Source organism: Leptodactylus fuscus, chromosome 4, assembly GCF_031893055.1.
Source record: "Leptodactylus fuscus isolate aLepFus1 chromosome 4, aLepFus1.hap2, whole genome shotgun sequence".
Classification (NCBI taxonomy): domain Eukaryota; kingdom Metazoa; phylum Chordata; class Amphibia; order Anura; family Leptodactylidae; genus Leptodactylus; species Leptodactylus fuscus.
The window spans coordinates 205,017,614-205,042,005 of NC_134268.1; the positions used below are offsets into that span (position 1 = coordinate 205,017,614).

General features: G+C 42.5%; 1 protein-coding gene across 2 annotated transcripts in view; it reads right to left on the minus strand.

The window, feature by feature from the left end:
• Positions 1–591: 591 nt before the first annotated feature.
• The window catches only part of SPAG6 (sperm associated antigen 6), a 149,166-nt gene continuing 125,365 nt past the window's right edge, over positions 592–24,392 (minus strand). Inside the window, exons 10-11 of one of the 2 annotated variants that reach the window (XM_075271736.1) lie at positions 3,007–3,152; positions 592–772 (exon numbers count right to left, since the gene is read on the minus strand). In XM_075271736.1, the coding sequence (XP_075127837.1) occupies positions 703–772; positions 3,007–3,152 (216 nt within the window). In that variant the 3' untranslated portion in view covers positions 592–702. Of the gene's footprint in view, positions 773–3,006; positions 3,153–3,442; positions 3,559–24,392 lie in introns of those variants that run through there. The other variant, XR_012715477.1, reaches the window with a different exon arrangement.

Sequence of the window (24,392 nt, forward strand, 5' to 3'; positions counted from 1 at the left end):
GCACATGTATTCTATGTGCTCACTACCCTGCATCTGGGTACGATCTAGCGATTTCTGATCCCCGTCCTGAATGTTACGGTGGTCAGTCAAATTAAAGTGCCTGTGGATAGGATATAACAGGGGTAGGGAACCTTTGGCTCTCCAGCTGCTGTAAAACTACAACTCCCAGCATGCTCCATTCACTTCCATGGGAGTTCAAAGAACAGCAGAGCAAGTATGCATGCTGGGAGTTGTAGTTTTAAAACAGCTGGAGAGCCGTACGTTCCCTATCCCAGGGATATAATTTGCCCATAATTTTTTTTTTCTTTTAGTGCTCACCTGCAAAGCCTTTTCCCACTCCTAGCACAATGTGCACCTTATAGATACAGACTTCCAAGACAGAAATATTTGGTGGATTTTTTCCTCATTTATTGACTCCGTTGACCAATAACAACCAGGAACTCCATCTCCTTGTTAATCTCGATTGTCTTCATAAAAAGCAATGAACACGGTAAACTAAGTCTGTTTCTTTCTACGTGTTTGTTTTACGACTTGCCCTTGAACGCTATGTAAATGTACGGCTATCAGACAGGTCTCCGTTACGACGGGTATAGCATGTCTTTAATTTTTGTTTACAGCATAGTATAAAACATTTACAATGCACCAAACAAATAGATTCTCAATGTCGGTAATAAAATAGAGTATTAAATAGAAATAGCAAACTCATGACATAACCGGCTGGTAATGGTCCACTCTCTCCAGCAGCGTCTGCGAATATCCAGGAGAGTAATATCTGAAAGACAAACAAAAATGAAGGCAAAATGAATGCATAAAAGGAAATGAAAAAGCGGACATTAAGAGACAATTTACTCAAGTAAAAGAACTTAACATGAATACAATTTCTTGCATCATTGGTACAAGATGCACCGTGGCAGTAAAACTGTGTACGCAGAGCCTGAACGGCGCCCGTGAAGTTCCTATAGTACGGATATGTAGACACGCAGCAGGTCACTGTATACTGCCTGCAATAGGTGCCCTTCTCTACCCCAGCAGTAATGCTTAAGGCCTTATTCACACGTCAGTGATTTATATCAGTGCCAAAAGCAAGAGTGGAGACCACACAGAGCTAATGTATAATGGAAAGATCTGCACCTGTTCTGTGTTTTTGGCCCACAAGGATGCAAGTCACATGCAACGCGTGAATAAAGCCTAATACAGCATGTGATGGAAGAATTCTGCAGGGTTCTTGCATTTGAGGGGGTGTTTCTGGACCCCAGGTGCTTTTTTTATACTGATGACTTATTCACAACACCTGGATCCCACAGCGATCAGCTGATCCGGACACCTTCGGCGCCAGAAGCTACTGCACTGGATGGGGCCAGCAAGTAAGGGTCCATTCACACAGAGCGCTGAATCTGTGTCAGAATCCACATGCAAAAAAATGCCTACCCATAGAGCTCTACGGGTTCTGCTAGAATTTTTTTTCCACTAGCGTAAAAAACACTTCCTTCAGGCGGATTCCGCTTGCAAAAACCAACGTAGTCAATGGATTTTGGCGTGGAATTTGCAAAAACCACATGGAAAAACCGCTAGTGGTTTTTTTCAAGGTCCATACATTGCGCTGGAGGACAAAAAAAATCGCCAAAATCCTCACCAAAAAACTCTGTGTGCATGGATCCTTAGGGTGAGTACACATGGGGTATTTTGGACCGGAACCAACCTCAGGTTTCGATCCAAAATACGGGTAACCATGACTAGTTGCGCACTCCACTCCGGATTAGGCCCAAATGAATGGGCCTAGTCGGGAGTGTCTTCAGGCCGAATCGCGAGGCGATACGGCCTGAAGAATGAGCATCTCACCTGACCGGCTCCCATTGATTTCAATGGGAGCTGTCTTTTTGGTCAGGATTTTGAGGCGAATACGGCCTCAAAATCCTGACCAAAAATCTCCCTTAGGCTGAGTTCAGACGGGGTTGTTTGGTCAGGATTTTGACGCGGAATCCTGTCCAAAAAAATGCCCCCCATTGAAATCAATGGGAGCCGGTCATTTCTTTTTTTTCTGCTATCAGAAAAAGGAACACATTGAAGTCAATGGGAGGCTTTTTTTCAGCGCTGAATCTGACGTGGATTCCACACCAAATATCAATGGACCCTTATGGGTGCACAGATACAGCCCCGTCCACTATATAGCGTTGGCGCCGGGGAACCTTGGATCCAATTGCTTGGATAGGAATAGAGCTCCATCCAGCCCTATCCAGTGCAGTAGCTTCCAGATGATCAGTACATGTACTGGGTGTCAGACCCCTACCAATCGGATACTGATGATGCTTGCATTGTTTTTTTCTTGCGCCCCAATATAAGTCTATGGGGAAAATACAAAGTTTCCGCGGATAAAATGACCCATTCTGTGTTCTACAAACACACAGCGTTTTCTGCAGCAGTTTTCACCAATGGGTGGATGACATTAAACAAAATCTCATCTCGCTTTGCTGTGACCGTAAAATGCTCCGATGTGCAGGGGAGTGTTTCAGAATGTAATCTATTGTCCCCTGTTATCAGCCACTTTAGCCTACTGAGTATACCCTATTATAAGGGAGCCTTCACACGGAGTAAATGCGCGTGTATTTTTGCAAAATACACGTGTAAAAATAAGACTCCCATTGACTTCAATGATATTTTTTACACGTGTAAAAATACGCCTGTAAAATGTCATTGAAGTCAATGGGAGTCTTATTTTTACACGTGTATTTTGCAAAAATACACGCGCGTTTACTCCGTGTGAAGGCTCCCTAATAGTGTGTTTTGCCCCCATGACTGCAATTTTGTTCTTTTATGAAGATACATATACTGTACGTGTTGCTATGTCTTTGTATGAGCTGCACCTTTATATTCTCATCGTTTGCACTGACTTATTTTGTCTCCTGAGACACGTCTATAGTCATTTACATTCTTGACTGACATCTGCCATGGCGCTGCGCTGTCCATACACAAAGAGGAACGCTTCCATGAATCCAGAAATCTCCTTACTTGACAATCTCCTCGGGGTAACAATTATTGATAGTGTTGATGTATTCCTGGAGAGGGGAGCCGGGATCGGCGGAGATCTCTTGAATCTTCTTAAGCCCACCACTTGTTACAAAGAGCCGCCTCGCTTTGCTGTCATGCGGAAGGACCTGTAAATGAATAGCAGAAAATCTTAAACATTGTAAAGGAACAATACGGGCAGGCGCTATCTTGGCTTTAATTTCAGGGTGTCATTGCATACCGCAGTGGATTACGGCTTATGAATGTCAACACATTTATAAACATCTTGATATATTTCTGAACGATCAGGAAGGAGACCCCGAGGCTTCTCAGGTTTATGATTCCAAGACGTGAAAATGCGGCACAATAACTAGATGTAGTAATGTAGTAATAAAGTGGCGGCAATGTCATCACATCAAGACAGCTGTAGGGACCTCACCTAGTCACCGTGTCATGTAGCGTAGGCCACATTGTTAGGGAGGTACAGAATGGAGACCGTGCAGATGAAAGGAGCTAGGAGAGAGCGAAGACGTAAAGAATCTGCCGAACAAAAAGCTGGAAGAAAATGAAAGGAGAGATAGAAAACATCAGAAAGCCTTGTGGAAAAAGTGAGCAAGCTACAGCAAGAAGGTACTAAGATGATACAGCTGAAGAAGTGCAAGCAGTGGCGTCACAGAGATAAGGGCAAAGAATATAGTGAGAACAGACACAAGGCATCGTGTTAGGATCCATTCAGACCGCCGTTTTGTATCCGTTTTCAGGGTCCTCATATATTGGAGTCTATTGAGGGATTCATTATCAAATGTCCCATTGACATGAATTGTTTTCAATGCAGCCTTCATGTGACTTAGCCGTGAACGTTGTTCATGTGAACAGAGCCTATGTATTCAGATGTTTCCTTCAAATAATATTACAAGTCACCAAGGCATTCTGTCTCCATATAAAAGCAGGTAGCGGCAGGCAGAGTACAGGTCTCCAATCTAGGTCATGGGTCTCTGGTATGGCTGATGTCCAAAGTCATCCTAGTTTTAAGGCTTTTATGGGCTGAACATTGACTCAGGCCTGGTTCACATCTGCGTTCGGTAATCTGTTTGGGGAGTCCGTGTGCTTTCACGAGTCATGTGGACAGCAAAGTAGATCGTGAAGTACTTTTCTGTCCGCATGTTATGTGCAGACACCATGCAAAAAGCACACGGACCACATTATAAGCTATGGGGTCCATGTGCTTTCACTGCACACTGCCAATGTATTTGGTAGTCCGTTCGGGGGGGTCCCCATACAGACTCCCCGAACGGATTATCGAACACAGATGTGAACCAGGCCTCATAGTGTAGCTACCTTAACCACAACACCTGGATCCCATAGCGATCAGCTGACCCAGCCAGGTGGCGCTAGAGAGGCAGATTTTCAAAAAGGTATTAACCTATAGGGAGCTATTTTCCAATAGGGGGCACTAGGAGCAAATTCCTCTTTGTCACCAATACCCAGAATTCTTAGCAGGGCATGCATGGGTCTAACAAGTCCCTGTACCAGTCTCTCCCTAATAGGACACATTACTCCTTCTGATCTACATTCTGAAATAGCGCTAATGTGTGGATGTGATCAGCGTGAGCAATTCATTTAGTCTACATTCTAATGCACTATATAGACATATACTCTAATACTGCTGACGGCACAGTAACTCACATAAACACATTACATTATTAAAAGAATTTAATGAAACTTTCCCTTAAAATTTTATTTTAGAAATATGGTTAATACAGATCTGTGATCCAGCTATGCTGCCCTACGTAAGGCACAGATACAACAATACAACAGCTATGTAGAGATGAGCGAACACTGAATGAATGGAAGCACCTGACACGGCGACCGGCCGCCGGCAAAATGTACGTGCCAGGTGCTTCCATTCATTTCTATGGGAGCGTGTTGTTCGGAACGGCTGATCCGAACAGTGTTTGCTCATCTCTACAGCGATGATTTCTCTGTATTATTTGATATTAGGTAACACAATATTACACTATAAATTTATTACTGAATATTTTTTAGAAGAATAGGCCTGTCCCCATCATATGCTATTTCAATCTTCCAGATCTGCTTTACTGTAGCAGTACAAGATGGTGAATAGCAGTCCATAGTAGGACTTGGTGTCATTGGACTACTGTAGAAATTCACTTTGCACTGCACCTTATATGACGCTAGAGTCAGATGATGACATGGCAGGGACAGGACGAGGAGACCAGTACTAGAAGGCAAATTTTACCCTGGTACCCGTTGTTATACCTCTGATGGCACGCCAGCTCCTACAGATGGAGCTGGGGCTTCAGCGCTACACAACAGACCTCCATGTGTAATACTACAAGGCGGATTATTTCTGCTGCGGCTTGGAATCGGATGGCGCAGTAATTTCCAACGTATCTTTCTTCAATCCTTTAACTGGATTTCATTATTCATGCAGTTTATGCCTATCCCCGGTCACAACCATTCTATTACTATTATGTAAAGCAGACACATGTCAGAGTTGTTGGAGCTCAGAACATAAGCATTTAGGGAAAACGTCCATAACAAGTGAATTCTTTTTACAGCTGAGATCACACAACGTCTATTGAAATTGGGCAAAGTGTAGCAGGTTCTGGGAATACAGTCTGTGGTTATATCGGGGTGCACAATGCGTGGGATCACATAGGGAAATATAAGGTGTATGTGTTCCTTTACCACATTGCATTATATGAATACAGCACTAGCATGGAAGGGGTTGTCTGCGGAGCTTTACTTTACTTATATGCATCGGAGGTTTTTGATGTCGGACCTGAGGGTTCCCTGCTGATTCCTGGTGACAGCAGAGGCTCCAGGGTGAAGCATATTAAAAAGCAACACCTAGATGGTACACTTTTTTCCCCTTGTGCCCCCATTGTACAGATATTAATTTATTTCACAATATGCAAATGAGTAGTGTGGTGCACTAAGGGCGGCTCCATTGCTCCAAGCTGAAATTCCTCACTTTACCCGGGAACATCTTCTTTCTCCGTCCTTTCTTTGCATTATGTGGCCAGGATTTGAGGCATAGCATGTTAGTAAGAATAAATTCACATATACATTATATATATATATATCCTATTAATATTATAAATGTGAAAGTTTGTGAGTTTGGATGTTTGTGGGTTTGTGTGTTTGGATGTTTGGATGTTTGTTCCTCAATCACGCAAAACCCACTCGACCGATTTGGCTGAAAGTTTCCACAAACATAGTTAATATACCCAATTGTGCAATAGGCTACTTTTCGTCACAACAGCGCACATACGTTTGTGCCAGAACCCCCACAAAACCCAAACTCACACCACCATCTCTGCAATCTCACACACTTTGGACCATAGCAAGCCCCAAAATTCATATTGCCCTCTACAGCCTCGCCCCTAACCCCACACAATCACATATACATATACTTTACCACTTTGCCCCTCACCTTAACGATACTCCAGGCGGCTCTCTTTAACGCTCCGGAGCAGCCATGTTTGCCGACCCCCACCGCTCTGACAATCCGCGACACCACCCACCCATGTCAATACCCCTAGGAAGTCTAATAAATGCAAAAAAAAGTTTAAAAAAAAGTAAAAAAAATATAAAAACAAATAAAAAGGATTAAAAATTCAAATCACCCCCCTTTCCCTAGAACACATATAAAAGTAGTTAAAAACTGTGAAACACATACATGTTAGGTATCCCCGGGTCCGAAATCGCCCGCTCTACAAAGCTATACAAATATTTTTCCTGTTCGGTAAACGCCGTAGTGGGAAAAATGCTCAAAAGTGCCAAACCGCCGTTTTTTCACTCTTTTGATTCTGATAAAAATTTGAATAAAAAGTGATCAAAGCAATAACATTTCCCGGAAATGGTAGAATTAAAAAGTACACCCAGTCCCGCAAAAAAAAAAACGCCCTAAACATCCCCGTACACAGACGTATAAAAAAGTTACGGCTGTCAGAATATAACGACTTTTCAAAAAAAAATGTTTTAACACAGTTTTGGATTTTTTTAAGGGGTCAAAATGTAAATAAAACCATATAAATTTGGTATCCCCAGCATCGTACCGAAACACAGAATACAGGGGACATGTCATTTTGGTTGCACAGAGAACGCCGTAAAACCAAAGCCCCTAAGAAAGTCGCAGAAATGCATTTTTTTGTCAAATCCACCCCATTCAGAATTTTTTCCCTGCTTCCCAGTACATTATATAGAATAAATAATGGCGGCATCATGAAGAAAAATTTGTCCCAAGAAAAATTAAGACCTCATATGACTCTGGGAGCGGAGAAATAAAAAAGTTATGGGGTTTAGAAGGAAGGGAGTCAAAAATGAAAATCAAAAAATGCCATCGGCGGGAAAGGGTTAACTTCAAATACTTCTGTCCCAAAGTCACTATGTAGTTTCTCACAACAGCGTATATATAGCAGCTCTAATACAAAGTAACTTCAACACAAAAGTCTCACGTATTGTCTGAATTACAGCAAAAACAAGATACAAACTTACATTTCATATCCCATACCTTATACACAGTACGAAAACCTAACCCACGCCTGTATATACCCACTGCTACAATCACCGCAGACGAAGTCGCGGGTACCAGCTAGTATATATATATATATATATATATATATATATATACACAGAAATATATATATATATATATATATATATATAATCACAGAACCTTGATGTGACTTCACTTTCATGGCCACGTTGTGCACACACACACAGAAAGCGATTTTACACTATGTGACTTATATTCCATTGTCACGGAGCAAAAGTATACGTCCTTCCTCCGGAAAATATCTTGAATCAACAGGGACGCAAGAGGTCGGGAGACAACAGCAATTTATTGTAATCCACAAAGTTAGTAGCCGGCGGCGGTCACATCAACCGTAATAACAATAAGTCCACAGAAGTCACAATCCAATGATAGCTTTGGCTCCTTGGTCCTGTAACTATATCCTGGCTCTCTACAGAGCTGTGCACAGGCCGGCTAACACATACTAACTGCTAGCTACAACTATATACTAAACTGTTACTTCCTATACCTGGGGGTGGGAAGGGCTGAGTCACAGATCCTTCCCCCCTCACCTATGCCAAGGAGAGCAGACTCCCTGTCTCTTTTGAACAATGCACAGTCCAACATCTTCTTGGAGACACTGATCAGATTATCTCCACCCATTGTCCTCACTAGTTAGAGGTATTTGCATACAATGTGCTAACACACTAGACCCTAATCAGCCAACTACACATTGATGTTTACAACAGGTTAGAGAATACATTCCACATGAAATATATATTACACATGGCCTATAGTATAGACTCTAACCATCCCGTGACAACCCCTCCCCCTCTCAAAACATGTGCATGACACAATTGGCCTACACAGGTAAATTGGGGAATGCACATCAGTCTCTATAGCTCATATTTCCTCCTGCCGGGATAACCCATCTGCGTTCTGGTGTTGGTTCCCTCGGCGGTACTGAATGGTAAAGTTGTAGGGTTGAAGGGCTGGCATCTGTCAGAAAATCCGGTGGATCCATGTTGGCTTCTCCCTGAGCTTGGCTTCGGGTCACTGCTCCCACAAAGTGGCACTGTAGATTTCCAACATCGTTGCCTAACAGAACATCGGCCGGCAGCCCGCTCATCACACCAATTGTGCATCGTTTTGGTCCATAACCATAGTCGAGTTCCACGGTAGCTTTAGGAATACGTTTCCGAGTACCCCCTGCCAACTTGATAGAAATGCCAGGGCCCTCCTCTAGGGCCTCGGGTCGCACAACTCGGGGGTCCGCTACCGTTAGGAAAGCTCCCGAGTCCCGGAATCCAACAACTGTTCGGCCATCCAGTAGGACCTCCTGCAAGTGCTTCCTCTGAAGGTTTGCGGGATGTGTGGCGGAAGGCTGAATCCCATAGACCCCTGGAGGTGGAACAGATGGGTCATTCATGGAGTCATCTGGAAATGGGGCCAAACTTTCTGTCCTAGGGGTGGTTCCCAGGTAGTGAATAGGCCGGGATGCCACGGTGGCCCGTGCCCCCATGTTAGCAGGGCAACTAGCTTGCAAATGTCCAGGCCGCCCGCACCCAAAACATCTGCGCTCTAGCATTCTTCCAGTAGGTCGTTGTCTAGGGACAGGGTTGTTCATAGCTGGAGGCCGATGGGCTGGGGCAGGGGTAGAGGGGGAATTGTAATCCTGAGGCCGGACACGAAAGGTGGGTGGCTGGATGAAGGGTGTCTGGCGGACTGTGGTAGTTTTCCGCTCCTCTGCAAACAACCTCTTCCACTGCGGCTTGATGGTCAGGCCCTCATCTGCAAGAGAAGCAGCTTGCTCCACTGTGGCTGGGTTCCGTTCCAGCACCCACTCACGGATCTCAGCGGGGCACTGGGAAAAGAACTGTTCCTTAAGTATGACTTGGAGGATCTTATCGACTGTGACAGCCTCCTCTCCTTCTAGCCAGCGCTTGCATGCTTGCTTCAACTTGTGGGCGAACATGTGGAAGGAGCTTCCCCCATTGTAAGACAAAGAGCGGAACTGAACTCGGTAGGTCTCTGGAGTGACTGCATAATACTTCTGCACCGCTCTTTTAATGGCCTCATAGTCCCGCTGATCACTAGGGTCCATGGCTCTGAGAGCTTCCGCAGCCCCATCTCGTAGGTGTCCCACCAGATACCGGACCCAATCCTTCTCTGGGACTTCCATCAGGCGGCACTGGTGTTCGAAGTCCTGAAAATATCCATCAACATCCCCAGCCGCTTCCTCAAAGGTCTTGAAGTGTTTATGGGAGACATATGGTGGTTCTCTCACTGTTGGGCTGGGGGTCGACGTTTGATTATAATTCCTCATAGTTATCTCAGCCATTCGCATTTCATGCGCCATTCTTTCCTTTTCATACGCCATTCTCTGTTCCTCCTTCTCGGTTTCCTGAGCCCTCTGTAATGCTCTACTCCTTTGCTCCGCAGTTGCTCCTAGCCCCAGCACTGCCAATTCCTCCTCATACAAAACAACCCATCTGCTCTTTTGGGTCTGTACCTGCCACTCCTGTATCTCTACTGTCTCCTGGGGGCAGCCCTCCTCATGGTCGCTTTGCAGGGTCATCTCCTCCAGTGCCTCGATCAGTTGCTCTTTCGTTCTTCCCTGGTAACTCAGGTTTAGTTCCCGGGCCCTTACTTGTAGACTTGCCATAGTCCAGTTCCTGTATTCTGAGGTTGTGGCTCCATTAATCGCTGGGCTGCTGTAGTCCATCTCGCTGTCCGCTGTTGATCCCACCGCTGCCACCAGTTGTCACGGAGCAAAAGTATACGTCCTTCCTCCGGAAAATATCTTGAATCAACACGGACGCAAGAGGTCGGGAGACAACAGCAATTTATTGTAATCCACAAAGTTAGTAGCCGGCGGCGGTCACATCAACCGTAATAACAATAAGTCCACAGAAGTCACAATCCAATGATAGCTTTGGCTCCTTGGTCCTGTAACTATATCCTGGCTCTCTGCAGAGCTGTGCACAGGCCGGCTAACACATACTAACTGCTAGCTACAACTATATACTAAACTGTTACTTCCTATACCTGGGGGTGGGAAGGGCTGAGTCACAGATCCTTCCCCCCTCACCTATGCCAAGGAGAGCAGACTCCCTGTCTCTTTTGAACAATGCACAGTCCAACATCTTCTTGGAGACACTGATCAGATTATCTCCACCCATTGTCCTCACTAGTTAGAGGTATTTGCATACAATGTGCTAACACACTAGACCCTAATCAGCCAACTACACATTGATGTTTACAACAGGTTAGAGAATACATTCCACATGAAATATATATTACACATGGCCTATAGTATAGACTCTAACCATCCCGTGACATCCATCATTTATGGTTTGCACTTCTCGGGAAATCTTAAGTGGCCACTCAAACCCCAGGAAATGAGTTTTGATTATAAAGGCAGCGGGCGTACAAGAGCAGCTGTCACTCACATGCAGTGCAGGCAATGAATTCCTTAGCTACATTCTTGTGAATTGAAGGTCAGCCCTCAGTGTTGCTGGCGTATCTTGTGTAAGTAAGCATTACATTCAGGGTTATAATCATGTTCATTAGCTGCATTAAGTTACAGTCTTGTGCTACGTTCACATCTGTACCGGGACTTTTGTTCTTCATGACCAGAACAATATGGCAATAATGGACCCTGGAAATAGCATCTGGAAGAATGATCTGCGTATTGGAAGGATTTACCAGCCCCAACACAGATTGGCTGAGCTGAACTTCCATATGAAATGGCTAAGCGGCCTCCAGCATGTGTGGGAATATGGGTGAATATAACCAGTCCACACATTGGCCAGATTTCTCAGCTTGAATCCCATCAGGACACCTGACCACCAAGCAACATAGTAGTCTATAATGGTAGGGATCCCTGCATTCCCCGGCTCTACTGTCCAGTACTATATACAGTCCTATGAAAAAGTTTGGGCACCCCTATTAATCTTAATCATTTTTAGTTCTAAATATTTTGGTGTTTATAACAGCCATTTCAGTTTGATATATCTAATAACTGATGGACACAGTAATATTTCAGGATTGAAATGAGGTTTATTGTACTAACAGAAAATGTGCAATATGCATTAAACCAAAATTTGACCGGTGCAAAAGTATGGGCACCTCAACAGAAAAGTGACATTAATATTTAGTAGATCCTCCTTTTGCAAAGATAACAGCCTCTAGTCGCTTCCTGTAGCTTTTAATCAGTTCCTGGATCCTGGATAAAGGGATTTTGGACAAACAATTCAAGTTCAGTTAAGTTAGATGGTCGCCGAGCATGGACCAAATCATCCCACAGATGTTCAATGATATTCAGGTCTGGGGACTGGGATGGCCATTCCAGAACATTGTAATTGTTCCTCTGCATGAATGCCTGAGGATTTGGAGCGGTGTTTTGGATCATTGTCTTGCTGAAATATCCATCCCCGGCGTAACTTCAACTTCGTCACTGATTCTTGAACATTATTCTCAAGAATCTGCTGATACTGAGTGGAATCCATGCGACTCTCAACTTTAACAAGATTCCTGATGCCGGCATTGGCCACACAGCCCCAAAGCATGATGGAACCTCCACCAAATTTTACAGTGGGTAGCAAGTGTTTTTCTTGGAATGCTGTTTCTTTTTGGACGCCATGCATAACGCCTTTTTTTATAACCAAACAACTCAATTTTTGTTTCCAAAATGAAGCTGCCTTGTCCAAATGTGCTTTTTCATACCTCAGGCAACTCTATTTGTGGCGTACGTGCAGAAACGGCTTCTTTCTCATCACTCTCCCATACAGCTTCTCCTTGTGCAAAGTGCGCTGTATTGCTGACCGATGCACAGTGACACCATCTGCAGCAAGATGATGCTGCAGCTCTTTGGAGGTGGTCTGTGGATTGTCCTTGACTGTTCTCACCATTCTTCTTCTCTGCCTTTCTGATATTTTTCTTGGCCTGCCACTTCTGGGCTTAACAAGAACTGTCCCTGTGGTCTTCCATTTCCTTACTATGTTCCTCACAGTGGAAACTGACAGGTTAAATCTCTGAGACAACTTTTTGTATCCTTCCCCTGAACAACTATGTTGAACAATCTTTGTTTTCAGATCATTTGAGAGTTGTTTTGAGTAGCCCATGATGCCACTCGTCAGAGGAGATTCAAATAGGAGATCAACTTGCAATTGGCCACCTTAAATACCTTTTCTTATGATTGGATACATCTGGCTATGAAGTTCAAAGCTCACTGAGGTTACAAAACCAATTTTGTGCTTCAGTAAGTCAGTAAAAAGTAGTTAGGGGAATTCAAATCAATAAAATGATAAGGGTGCCCATACTTTTGCACCGGTCAAATTTTGGTTTAATGCATATTGCACATTTTCTGTTAGTACAATAAACCTCATTTCAATCCTGAAATATTACTGTGTCCATCAGTTATTAGATATATCAAACTGAAATGGCTGCTGCAAACACCAAAATATTTAGAACAAAAAATGATTAAGATTAATAGGGGTGCCCAAACTTTTTCATAGGACTGTATAGTGCAGGACAATGGAGATGTGGGAAAGCCAGGATCCCTGCAATAGTAAATCATTGTCATGCAGCCCAGATTCAGCCCAAGAAATGCGGGCACTATATAGTCTGGGATTCCTGGGCCGTATTTGTCCTTCTTTTGACGAAAATCTATCTGTCCCTTTACACTTCATATTTTGGCACTGATTAGTAGATTTCTAATAAAGGGATCCTATCATTTAAACTCAATTTTTTCTGCCTATCACGTAGGAATAGCCTTAAGAAAGGCTATTGTTCTCCTACCTTTAGCTGTCTTCTCTGCGCCGCCATTCGGTTAAAATCCCACTTTTCTCCGGTATGCAAATGAGTTCTCTCGCAGCACTGGGGGCGTCCCCAATGCTGTGAGAGAACTCTCCAGCGCCACCTCTATCTTCTTCAGGAATGGGGTCTTGACGTGTCTTCTTCAGGGGGTTGGCTTCAAACTTCTAGGCCTCGGGCAAAGCCGACTGCGCATGCCCGCCGGCCACAAGAAAATGGCTGCTTACACAGTACTGTGTAGCACTACCGCGTTATCTAATAGTTTAATGATTTATTTTGCTTCTGAAAAGCTGGAACATACCAACATACAAATGTGAAGTGACTGGAAATATAATCTATAATATAATACAAAAGCGTATACAAGTCCTTCCCAACTGATCACAACAACAGTAATATCTGCTGAGTGAATGAAAGGAAAACCTAATTTAAAAGTGAACAGCAGGGATTTATTTTGTTAGTATGGGATCAATTTTTCTTCTTCGTGCTTAACCCTTTCAGGTCCAGACCAATTTAGAATTTACTTTTTTTTCCACTTAAATTTTTTCTGAACTTTTTTTTTTAAGTTTTCATCAATGGAGCTATGTGAATGCTTGTCGGTTTGGTAAGACAAGTTGTATTTTATAACGGCACAGGAAAAAAAATGTTACTAATACTAATACTGTGGGTCAGTATGAATAGAGCAATACCCTATTTGTTATTTTTTAGGGTCCATTCACACAGAATACACTTGAATACACATTGACTTCAATGACATTTTACACGTGAATTTTGACGTGTATTTTGATGTGTTTTTTTTAACGTGTAAAAAAATGTCATTGAAGTCACAATGGGAGTCTTATTTTTACACGTGTAAAAAAACACATCAAAATACACGTCAAAATTCACGTGTAAAATGTCATTGAAGTCAATGGGAGTCTTATTTTTACACGTGTAGGGGCCGTTCACACGAGGTAAACATGAGCTGATTATGGCAAAATACTCGTGTAAAAATCAGACTCCCATTGACTTCTATGCCATTTTTTACATATGTAAAATACGTGTCAAAAAACGCGCAAAAACACACGTTTTTTACACGTGTAAAAAATGGCATTGAAGTCAATGGGAGTCTGATTTTTACACGTGTATTTTGCCATAATCAGCTTGCGTTTACTCCGTGTGAATGGCCCTGTATTCTTTACACATGTATTTTGCCAAAATGAGCGCGTTTATTCCATGTGAATGGACCCTTATACTTTACTAGTTAAAAAAATCTGGAAAGAAAGTTTTTTTTTTTGTTTTTTTTTTGCTTCACCATATTCCATCTCTTATAACATGTTTCATTTTTCCGTTTACGACGCAAGCAAAATTTTTCTCTCGGAAACCGAGCGGAAACCACATGGACTCCATTATAGTCTATGGGGTATGATATTCTCCTTTAGGCTAGGTTCATGCTACCATAGTTTTATCTGTTTTTCTGATCCATCATGGGATCAGCAAAAGGGACTATATAGATATAATGACAGACACAGGCAAAATGGCCTCGTTTGTATTCTGTTCGGGGGAGTCTGCATAGGGACCCCTCCCAAACGGAATACCGAACGCAACTACAAGCGGTGTGCCAGTGAAAGCACACGGACCCCATAGACTATAATGAGGTCTGTGTGCTTGCCGCAAGATCTCCGCAGGGATCATGTGGACAGGAAAGAACTTCACAATCTACTTTCCTGTTCACATGAATCGTGTGGGGAGCACGCGGCCAGCACATGGACCCCATTATAGTCTATGGGGTCCGTGTGCTTTTACTGCACACCGCTTGCAGTTGCGTTCCGTTGAGGGGGTCCCCGTGCAGACTCCCTGAACGGAATACCGAACGCAGATGTGAACAAAGGGTAAGGGAGAAAAAAGTTCTGCACATAATGGATCAGAACAATGGCTAAAAATATGGAAGTGTGAACCTATGCTTATATCTGTTCATGGGAAAGCTGTGTGATGAATAATATGGCAGCCTCCACTATGACATGGGTTGCCATCAACCTTTTTATTTATTTTTTTATTTTTAGAGTCAAGAGTGGCAGTTGTGCCCAATGTTGACAGCATAATTAGGCATACTAACCCATTCAGGAGACTGGGAAAGCTGGATGAGAACCATAACACCAAGATACCATGCTTTCCATTAATAGAATATACCGTAATAAAAGAAAGCTGAGTCGTATTAAGATAACTTTACTGAAACGAACAATTAAGACATTTATTGCTACAGGAACTTTTTGGTTTTATTTAGGCAATCCCCTTCTGCTTTTTCCACCCCGGACTTACAGGATGTCTGAACTTGTTCACGTCACCAGCGAAAACACAAAAAGTCAGCACAAGTTTATCAACACAATCTTATGGTACATAAATTGCAGTTCAGCACCCCAGTCCCATAAACAATAGCCATAATGGTGAAATACCTCTGCGCTGCGCTCGCTGACCCGTGTTACGAGTACATTATCCCGCCGCTCCATGCTGTGAGCCATTGCTAATATCTTAAATCCACACAGTTTTTCAGCCTATATTGGATTTTTCTCAGATTAGGGCTCGTGAAAGTGTGTTCTGCCATCACATGAACATTTGGCAAGCCTATTCTCAATGGGGTCCTTCGCGTATCGTCAAATAAATGATTTAATGGCTTGGAACGGTGGTCAGAGAACATTAGGACAAGAACCAGAGAATGTCTCTTACCGTACTTTTCAGGGGAGAAAAAAAAAAAAAGTGTATATTTGGAGGGAGACCAAAGTGCGCCAGACACAGTATATTGTGCGAGAGCGGGGAGTAATATTCTGATGCCTCATTACTTCTGTTCCAAGCAGAAATTTCATTATTTTCAGATTTTTGCAAATAAATCATTGCATGTTATTAAAAGGCATTTCCCCAAAACGGGGGGGGAAGAAAAGCACAATGAAAAAAACGTACTTTGGATGTGTACAGTGTTTAAACATTCTGTTCAGTCATTTCTAGAAAGGATGTTTAGGCCAAGGCCCCACGTAGTGAACCGCGGCCAAAAAGCACTGTGTAAAAAAAACGTGGCGGAAATGTGATGTGTGGATGGGAATTGCTAGGGTCCCATCCACTTTGCAGGGAATGTAAAATGCTACGGTTTTTGTTGCGGTATATCTACCACAGTTCCACCACCCAGCCTTAAGTTTTGAAAAAACAGCACCACTCTTGGTCAGGGGTTGTGTCTGGTATTGCAGCTTAGCACCTTTCATTGAAATAGGGATGACAGGCAATACTAGACACAGCCCAATGACAAGAATGGAACAGTGCCTGAAAAATAAAAAACATTTTTCATAAATCAGGGATTGTCATAAGGCTGAGGCCCGACATTGCAGAAATGCAGGGTGTTTTTTTTGCAGATTTTGCTGCAGCCCAAACCAAGAATGGCTACAAAAGGAATGGGAAATATATAGGATGTTCTTGCACCTTGTTCTTTTGCTCACTCCTGGTAAAACGCAGCAAAATCTGCAACAAAAAATCTGCATTTCAGCAACATGGGGTTCAGCTGTAACTAGAGATGAGCGAGTACTGTTCGGATCAGCCGATCCGAAAAGCACGCTCGCATAGAAATGAATGGACGTAGCCGGCACGCGGGGGGTTAAGCGGCCGGCAGACCTCAAAGCGGAAGTACCAGGTGCATGCATTCATTTCTATGGAGCGTGCTGTTCGGATCGGCTGATCCGAACAGTACTCGCTCATCTCTAGCTGTAACCTTTCCCTGACACCTGATGACAAGTATTTGTCCTCTGTATTTAGTAACAGGCAACCCCCACACTGCATAATGTTTCACAGCTATTAAAATTTGCCATTAAGGACACTAGAGTAGTTGTGTCACAACCTTCATGAGTATCAGGTGCCTTCAGAGGTAACTGTTTTTGTCCAATCTTCATTTCTAATTGGCGGCTTAAGGCTGCGTTCACACTGAATTTTTTGGTCAGGAATTTGGTCAAGAAAAATCCACTTCAGGAAAATTCATGAGGCGTTTTTTGAGGAGTTTTTAGAGGCTTTTTTTTAAGCGTTTTTCAGGCGATTCTGCCTGAAAAAAAAATCAATGCAGGTCAATGGGAGGTGGAAAATCCACCTGATGTTTTTTGAGGCAGTTTTTGCCAAAAACCGTGTAAAAAAAAACGCACTCCCAAATGCCTCCCATTGACTTGTATTGATTTCCTGAGGCGGAATCCGCCTGACAATGGACATGTTTATTCTTTTTTCTGCTAGTGGAAAATCTGCTAGCAGGAAAAAAAAAAAAAAGATTACATAGGAATGTATGGATTCTTGACCAAATTCCTGACCCAAAAACTACGCGTGAACGCAGCCTAATTTGTCCTTTTTGATGTTTGTTTTTGGCAAACTTCTGAAAATAGGATTGGATCGGCGCAAGCAAAGCGATTATTAGGCCGGGGCCCCATGGGTCGTAAACACTGCGGGAAAAATCACGGTGTTGTACAGGGCAGGTAAAGTGGATGGGATTCGTGCGAATCCCATCCCCACTTTGTGGAAAAGATCGCAGCACGGACACGCTGCAACTTGCAAATACCAGATCAGTGGGGTCTGACGCTCAGCATGCCCACCAATTGGGCAAACATGGCAAATGAAATTTGCTGACACCTAGGTGCCTTATTCGTTTCTACCCAACTTTCCCAGACACTGAGAAAGGCAGTATGGCCTTTTTACCAAGTTTGACAAAAAAAAGGGACATCTTAAAGGGAATATCCACCTCTGCACTACTAGTTTTATAATGTTTTCTTGCATTTAAAATGAGAAATACAGCAAGTTTGCACCTAGTCTTAATAAAAAAAATATCATATTATTTTTGCCTATAGCCCCTAAGCATCTCCATAGTAAGAGACTACAAATAAAGCCTCTGTAGTCTGATCCTGCTGTCATATTGTGATCAATTTGGTCCCGACTATTCGCTAATCTACCACATTAATGATGTAAGCAATTGGTTGTGACAGAAGACTTTTCCTCTTACAGAATGACATCATAATTTCCCCCTTTTTTATGGGGGGGAGGTATAGAAAAGAGAAGGGTGCATTCTTGAAATTTCCTCAAATGCAACAAAATTGCTGGTAATAAGAAAGCTCTTTAGAAACGGTAAAGATTTTCAGATTTGTAAGTGGGTATTTCTGTAGTCATAGAGTGAAAGGTGTAATTTGGAGGCCGTCATGTGGCGGTGCACTGGATAGTACCAAATCTAACACAGCGCCCTGTATCTACATATTTCAAAGACGCCTAGATATGGCTTTATACCTAATGAAGGAAAGAATGTAGTAATGAGCGATTCCAGAGTATTTTTGGCTGGCGGAGAGGACCTCTAAATAACTTGTTTCCTTAACCCTTGAGCCGTTCCAGCTCTGCGGCCCATTGTATGCACTTGGTGCAGCTCACAAGGAGAGGTTGCGAGTTCACACTCCTGATTATTTGCCTAATACCTCAATTAGATCTTTACGACCTTAGCACGACTTATCTCCCTATCTAATGCCTGCATTTTACAGCCCACTCTATCACTAAATCTGTTTGACTTTTATTGCAATGCTGGAACACATTTGTACCTCAAACCAATCTGCTTTCCCTCAGCTCTAACCAGAAGGGAAAAAAAGCAAAAAAAAAGAGGGAATTGTCCTGAATATGTATAATCATAGCTAATAACAGGGCCAGGCAAGGGGTGCTTCATCACCAGTACTAAGAGGCTAATGGGAACCCATAACAATAGCCAGTAGTGTCTACCCAATGGTCCACTGGCACCTACTGGAAGGCAAGGAGGACAGACAGGTTGCTCAATGTATTGTACTCTGGGCGGTCATGGGTGCCAGGAGTGTCTGACAGCTGCACAATCCTATTCCTAGAGTCCACTGGCAGTTTTTACCTCTTTAGCACTAAATAGGTGGTGTTAAGCAGTATAAGGCCTCATTCACATCTGTGTTGGTATCCCATTCGGGGGGAGTCCGCATGGGAACGGAATACCAAATGCACTGGCAGTGAAAGCACACGGACCCTATAGACTATATGGGGTCCGTGTGCTTGCCACAAGATCTCTGCAGGGAACATGCAGCCAGGAAACTACTTCACAATCCACTTTTGTGTCCACATGACTTGTGCGGAGATCTCGTGGCAAGCATTATAGTCTATGGAGTCCGTGTGCTTTCACTGCACACCGCTTCGGTAGTCCGTTGCAGACTCCCTCAAACGGATTACCAAACACAGATGTGAACCAAGGGTTGGGCTACAGTCACAATGGTTAGAGTCTAAGAGCAATGTCCATGGAGAAAAAATATCTGCACGCATAGCCTTTTCCTCCTCTGCTTTCAGTTTAAAAACAATGGAGAGCCAATGGACCCCATTACAGTCAATAGGATCTGTGGGGCTACATGTCCAACTGCTATTTTAGTGGTCTGTGCTGTCTGTTGTTCTAGTCCTCTGACACAGATGTGAACTTAGCCTAAGGCCCCACATTGCAGAAATGCTGCTTTTTTTCTTGTTGCAGATTTTACTGTGTTTTTTGAGACAAAAGCCAGGGATGCATTTAACAGAAGGCAGAAGTAGAAGCGCTACCTATATTTCACATTCATTTTCCAAACATTCTTGGCTCCATAAAAATGCAACAAAATATGCACCAAAAGAAAATGCAGCTTTTCCGCAACGTGGGGCCTTAGCCAAAAGGTGTCTTACCACCTGGATCAGTGGAAGTTCAAACAAGGGATTTTCATCCCCATTCCCTATGGAGCTGTGGTCACGTGCTGGTCGGACAGCACTCCATTGATTTTATATTGATGATAGTCAAAGTACAAGTACAGTGAATAAGGGATGGCTTAACCAGAAGGGAAAAACCGCTTGCAGAATTGATAGTCATAGTAGCTGCAGGAACTAGTCAATAACATGTACTGTATTACACCCTGGGTAGTTCCTAGATATCTTATACCTGCTTTATGCTTCACCTATCTAGTGCAAATGCTGATAAACCCATTACAGAAAATGTAACATAAAGCAAACAGAATTCGGGCCCTTGCCTCCTTCATTTCCTTTCATCCTATTTTGTCCCATATTACAAATGAAGGTGAGAAATATACACAGAAATGTTCTTTGTGTCCCAGGAGATCAGCCATGATCTCCATCTTCCTCATAACAGTCGTGAGACAGGTTGCAAGAAAACTGGCTGAAGCAATACTCCCCGAAAACAGCAAATAGTCTGCCGCCATCCCAACCACTTGTACACCCCACTTACATGCTATTGTAGAGTCAGGTAGAGACGTAGTCAACAAATATATGTAGTGTCAAAAAATCAACCTTTTTCTGTAAACAAACAAGCAGTAAGGTGCACTAGGGGGCAGCACCATATTTTGTGGTTGCTGCATATTACTGTCTATGGGACATGTTCGTCTTTCTGTTTTTTTGGGGTGGCACTGGGTGGCGACCACTAGAGATAACGAGTGCTCCAACAAGTGTGGCCCTACCCAGAGTGCACCAAACAACTCTTTCGCAGATAGAAAAACTTTGTATTCCTCAGCAGCAACAGCACTTGGACACAACAAAAATATGCTCACTATGTCACTAACCTCCCCCTACAACTCTAACCCTAGACTGTTCTAAGCCGAGGCCCCACGTTGTGGAAAAACAGTGTTTTTTTTGTTGCATATTGCGCAGCGTTTTCTTTTAAGACAAAGTCAGGAGTGGACTAAAGGTCTAAGTGCATGCTATATATTTCCCATTCCTTTTTAGGAACCCCCTGAATTTGGATTTAAAAACTGCAGCAAAATCTGCATTAAAAAAGCCACTCCATTCTGATATCAATGATTTTAGCCCCCCCCCAGCCACCAAACTAAGAAGAAGCTGGAGATTAACCCTTGTTGTTCTCTGCAGGATATCTACGAGACTGTTTTAGCGAATGTTACAGACTGACAGCGGGGACACCTATACTTTCTGTTTATTTTCATCATTTATTTTTAGGTTTAGTGTCCCTATAAACGGGGGGGGGGGGGGAGCTTCTAAACCTCATTCACCACAGTGCACCCTCTTAGCTAATAAAGTCTAGAAAGACAAGTGTACGATCTCCCATGTGGAGCATCATTTCTACATCTAAGTACAAGCTTATGGGTGGCGAGAATAACAAAAGGCACGGGAGAACATAAATGACGGAATGATTACAAATGTTTTTGGTCCCCTATTAGCCTTTGTGAAGTTAGCAAGTCAAGTAAAAAGGGCCACGGCTGTGCGGTGGGATTCCACCCCAAGCATGGATGCATGTCTGTATCTAATAATGTAAAGCTCGCTGGGAGCCAGATTGGATGAAAGCCACTTACTAAATTCATGTTATATTTAGAACATTCTATGCAGCTGTGGTCTGCCGTTACCTAATGAGACAAAAAGAGTCCTTTAATATCCCATCCTTCTTTATTAAAGAAATCATTTCATGGCCTGTAATGCCCTAAGGCGGCATTCCACTTGTGTGGAGTGTGCATGTGAGCGGCCCGACAATTATTTCAAGTTCATAACTTTCAGAGCCTCATTAAAAAAGGAAACCTAGCTGAGATTTTTGTGTTAAGGGAAGCATTAAATCTTCACAGTGTTTTCATTGTTGAGGGCCTACCTGCAAATTGGGCAAGAGACACAGGCATGGATAGGAAGCTTGTTCATTATTTTATTGTATAGTATAATGGACGGCAGGACTTGTAGCCTGAGTTGTATTTTTTTTTTTTTAGTGAGCAAACAAAATTTTTACAAATAATATGAAGGTGGTTTTAAACATACAAATAAGACAAATGAGAGATTATGATGCAAAGTGCAGATCCTTATCGCCGATATAAACGGTGATGGTATATTTTCACTGCTTTCTGACATACCGTATATACTCGAGTATAAGCCGCCCGAATATAAGCCGAGGCCCCTAATTTTACCTCAAAATACTGGGAAAATTTATTGACTCGAGTATAAGCCGAGGGGGGGGGAAATGCAGCAGATACTGGAAAATGTCAAAAATTAAAATGGTCGGAGTTTCTGGGTGTAGTAGATGCTGGGGAAGGGGAGGGGGTGTTTTGGTGTCTGTCTGCCTCTCCCCTGAGCTTGAGGACTGGGGTTTTCCCCCCCCCCCCACTTGGAATTCAGTCTGGTTGAATATAAGGGATCTGCAGTGCTCCTATTAACCCCTTCCTGACGGAACAGGAGCACTGCAGATCCCCTATATTCAGTAGACCGGGCACTGTCAGACACAGGGAAACCTGATGTGTTTGTGTTTCACAGTAATTTTCTACTTTTATATGTATTCTAGGGAAAGGAGGAATTTACAACTTTTATTTACTTTATTTTTTTATTATATTTTTTTTAAAGCTTCTTTTTTTTCACTATTTTATGGGAGATTCTATACATTACTATTGCGGCTGGTCATAGACACCCCTCTTCCTTCCTAAAAAAAAAAAAATATATATATATTTTTTTTTTTCTTGACTCGAGTATAAGCCGAGGAGGGCTTTTTCAGTACAAAAACTGTGCTGAAAAATTTGGCTTATACTCGAGTATATACAGTATACATATTTTTAATTTTGTTCCTCTCTGCCTTTAAGAGCCATAGACTTTTTTTAGCTTTCCAATAATCTAGCCATATGAGGACTTGTTTTTTGCAGGACATGTATTGTTTAATGGTGCTCTTTAATATCAAATCTAGAGGAGCCTTCACACGGAGTAAACGCGCGTGTATTTTTGCAAAATACATGTGTAAAAATACACGTGTAAAAATAAGACTCCCATTGACTTCAATGATATTTTTACATGTGTAAAAATACCCCTGTAAAATGTCATTGAAGTCAATGGGAGTCTTATTTTTACACGTGTATTTTGCACAAATACACACGCGTTTACTCCGTGTGAAGGCTCTGTAAGTAATCTGTGGGATGAAAAGAGGAAAAAAAGGCAATTCCACCATGGTCATTACGATTATGGAGAAACTTAAACCTCGAACAAAAAAACGCACTTTGTGTTTAATTTTTTGTGAATAAAGCTGTGTGAGGGTTTGTTCTTTTGCAGTTGAGCTGTAGTTTTTATTGGTACCATTTTGGGTTTTACATTTCTTTTTTTTTTTTTTTAATCAATTTTTATTCCTTTTGGGGAGACTAGATGACCAAAACACTGCAATCTGACCATTGTCCTTAAATTCATTATTGTGTTCATTGTGTGTGTTTTGGGAAGGAGTTAATGTGGCTATGTAATGTGATGTCTCCAGTGCTTATGGCTCTCAATGTAAAGTTAAAGGATACATTTTATTAGCTAACTGAGTGGATTAACTCCTTAGAGCCTAAAAGTCTACATCAAAATTTGACTACACTGAATTCTAAGGGGAAATATGTATTTCTTAATAATTTTGTGGAATAGATTGGGCTTTCAGTGGTGCATACTCAGAATTCAGACCTTTTCAATTTAGGATATATATATATATATATATATATATATATATATATATATATATATACACACACACATACTTTTTTTTTCCAAGATGCCATAGCTACAAACTTCATTCCTAACTAGGACATATCAAAACTTATTTAGATATATGTGGTTTGGTCCAGTGAGGTGAGGACTGTGAATACACAGTACTAGTGTTTTTCTCTGTGATAGGACAGCACTAAAAAGACATAACCTGCCATTCTAGAAGTAAGACACTAGAACTGGGGTGTTCCTAAATATTATGTAATGGCTGGGGTCTGCTTGCAGGATGCAATTTCAACTGACAAGCAGTTTGCAGTCGAGGTGGTGCTTAAAGGGGTTGTCCGGGGACTGTTAATTTAATTACCTGTCCACCAGGTTATTGCTAAAGATGGACCCAGTGGTTTAGGCCACATCACCAACCCCGGGTCATGTGAACTGAAATTGAACTGAATCATGTGCCCTGTGTATTGTATATAGACCCCGGTATCTGTTTCACGCTCTAAACTGTATTCTTACCTACTGGATCACATAGATGGATAGATAGATAGATAGATAGATAGATAGATAGATAGATAGATAGATAGATAGATAGATA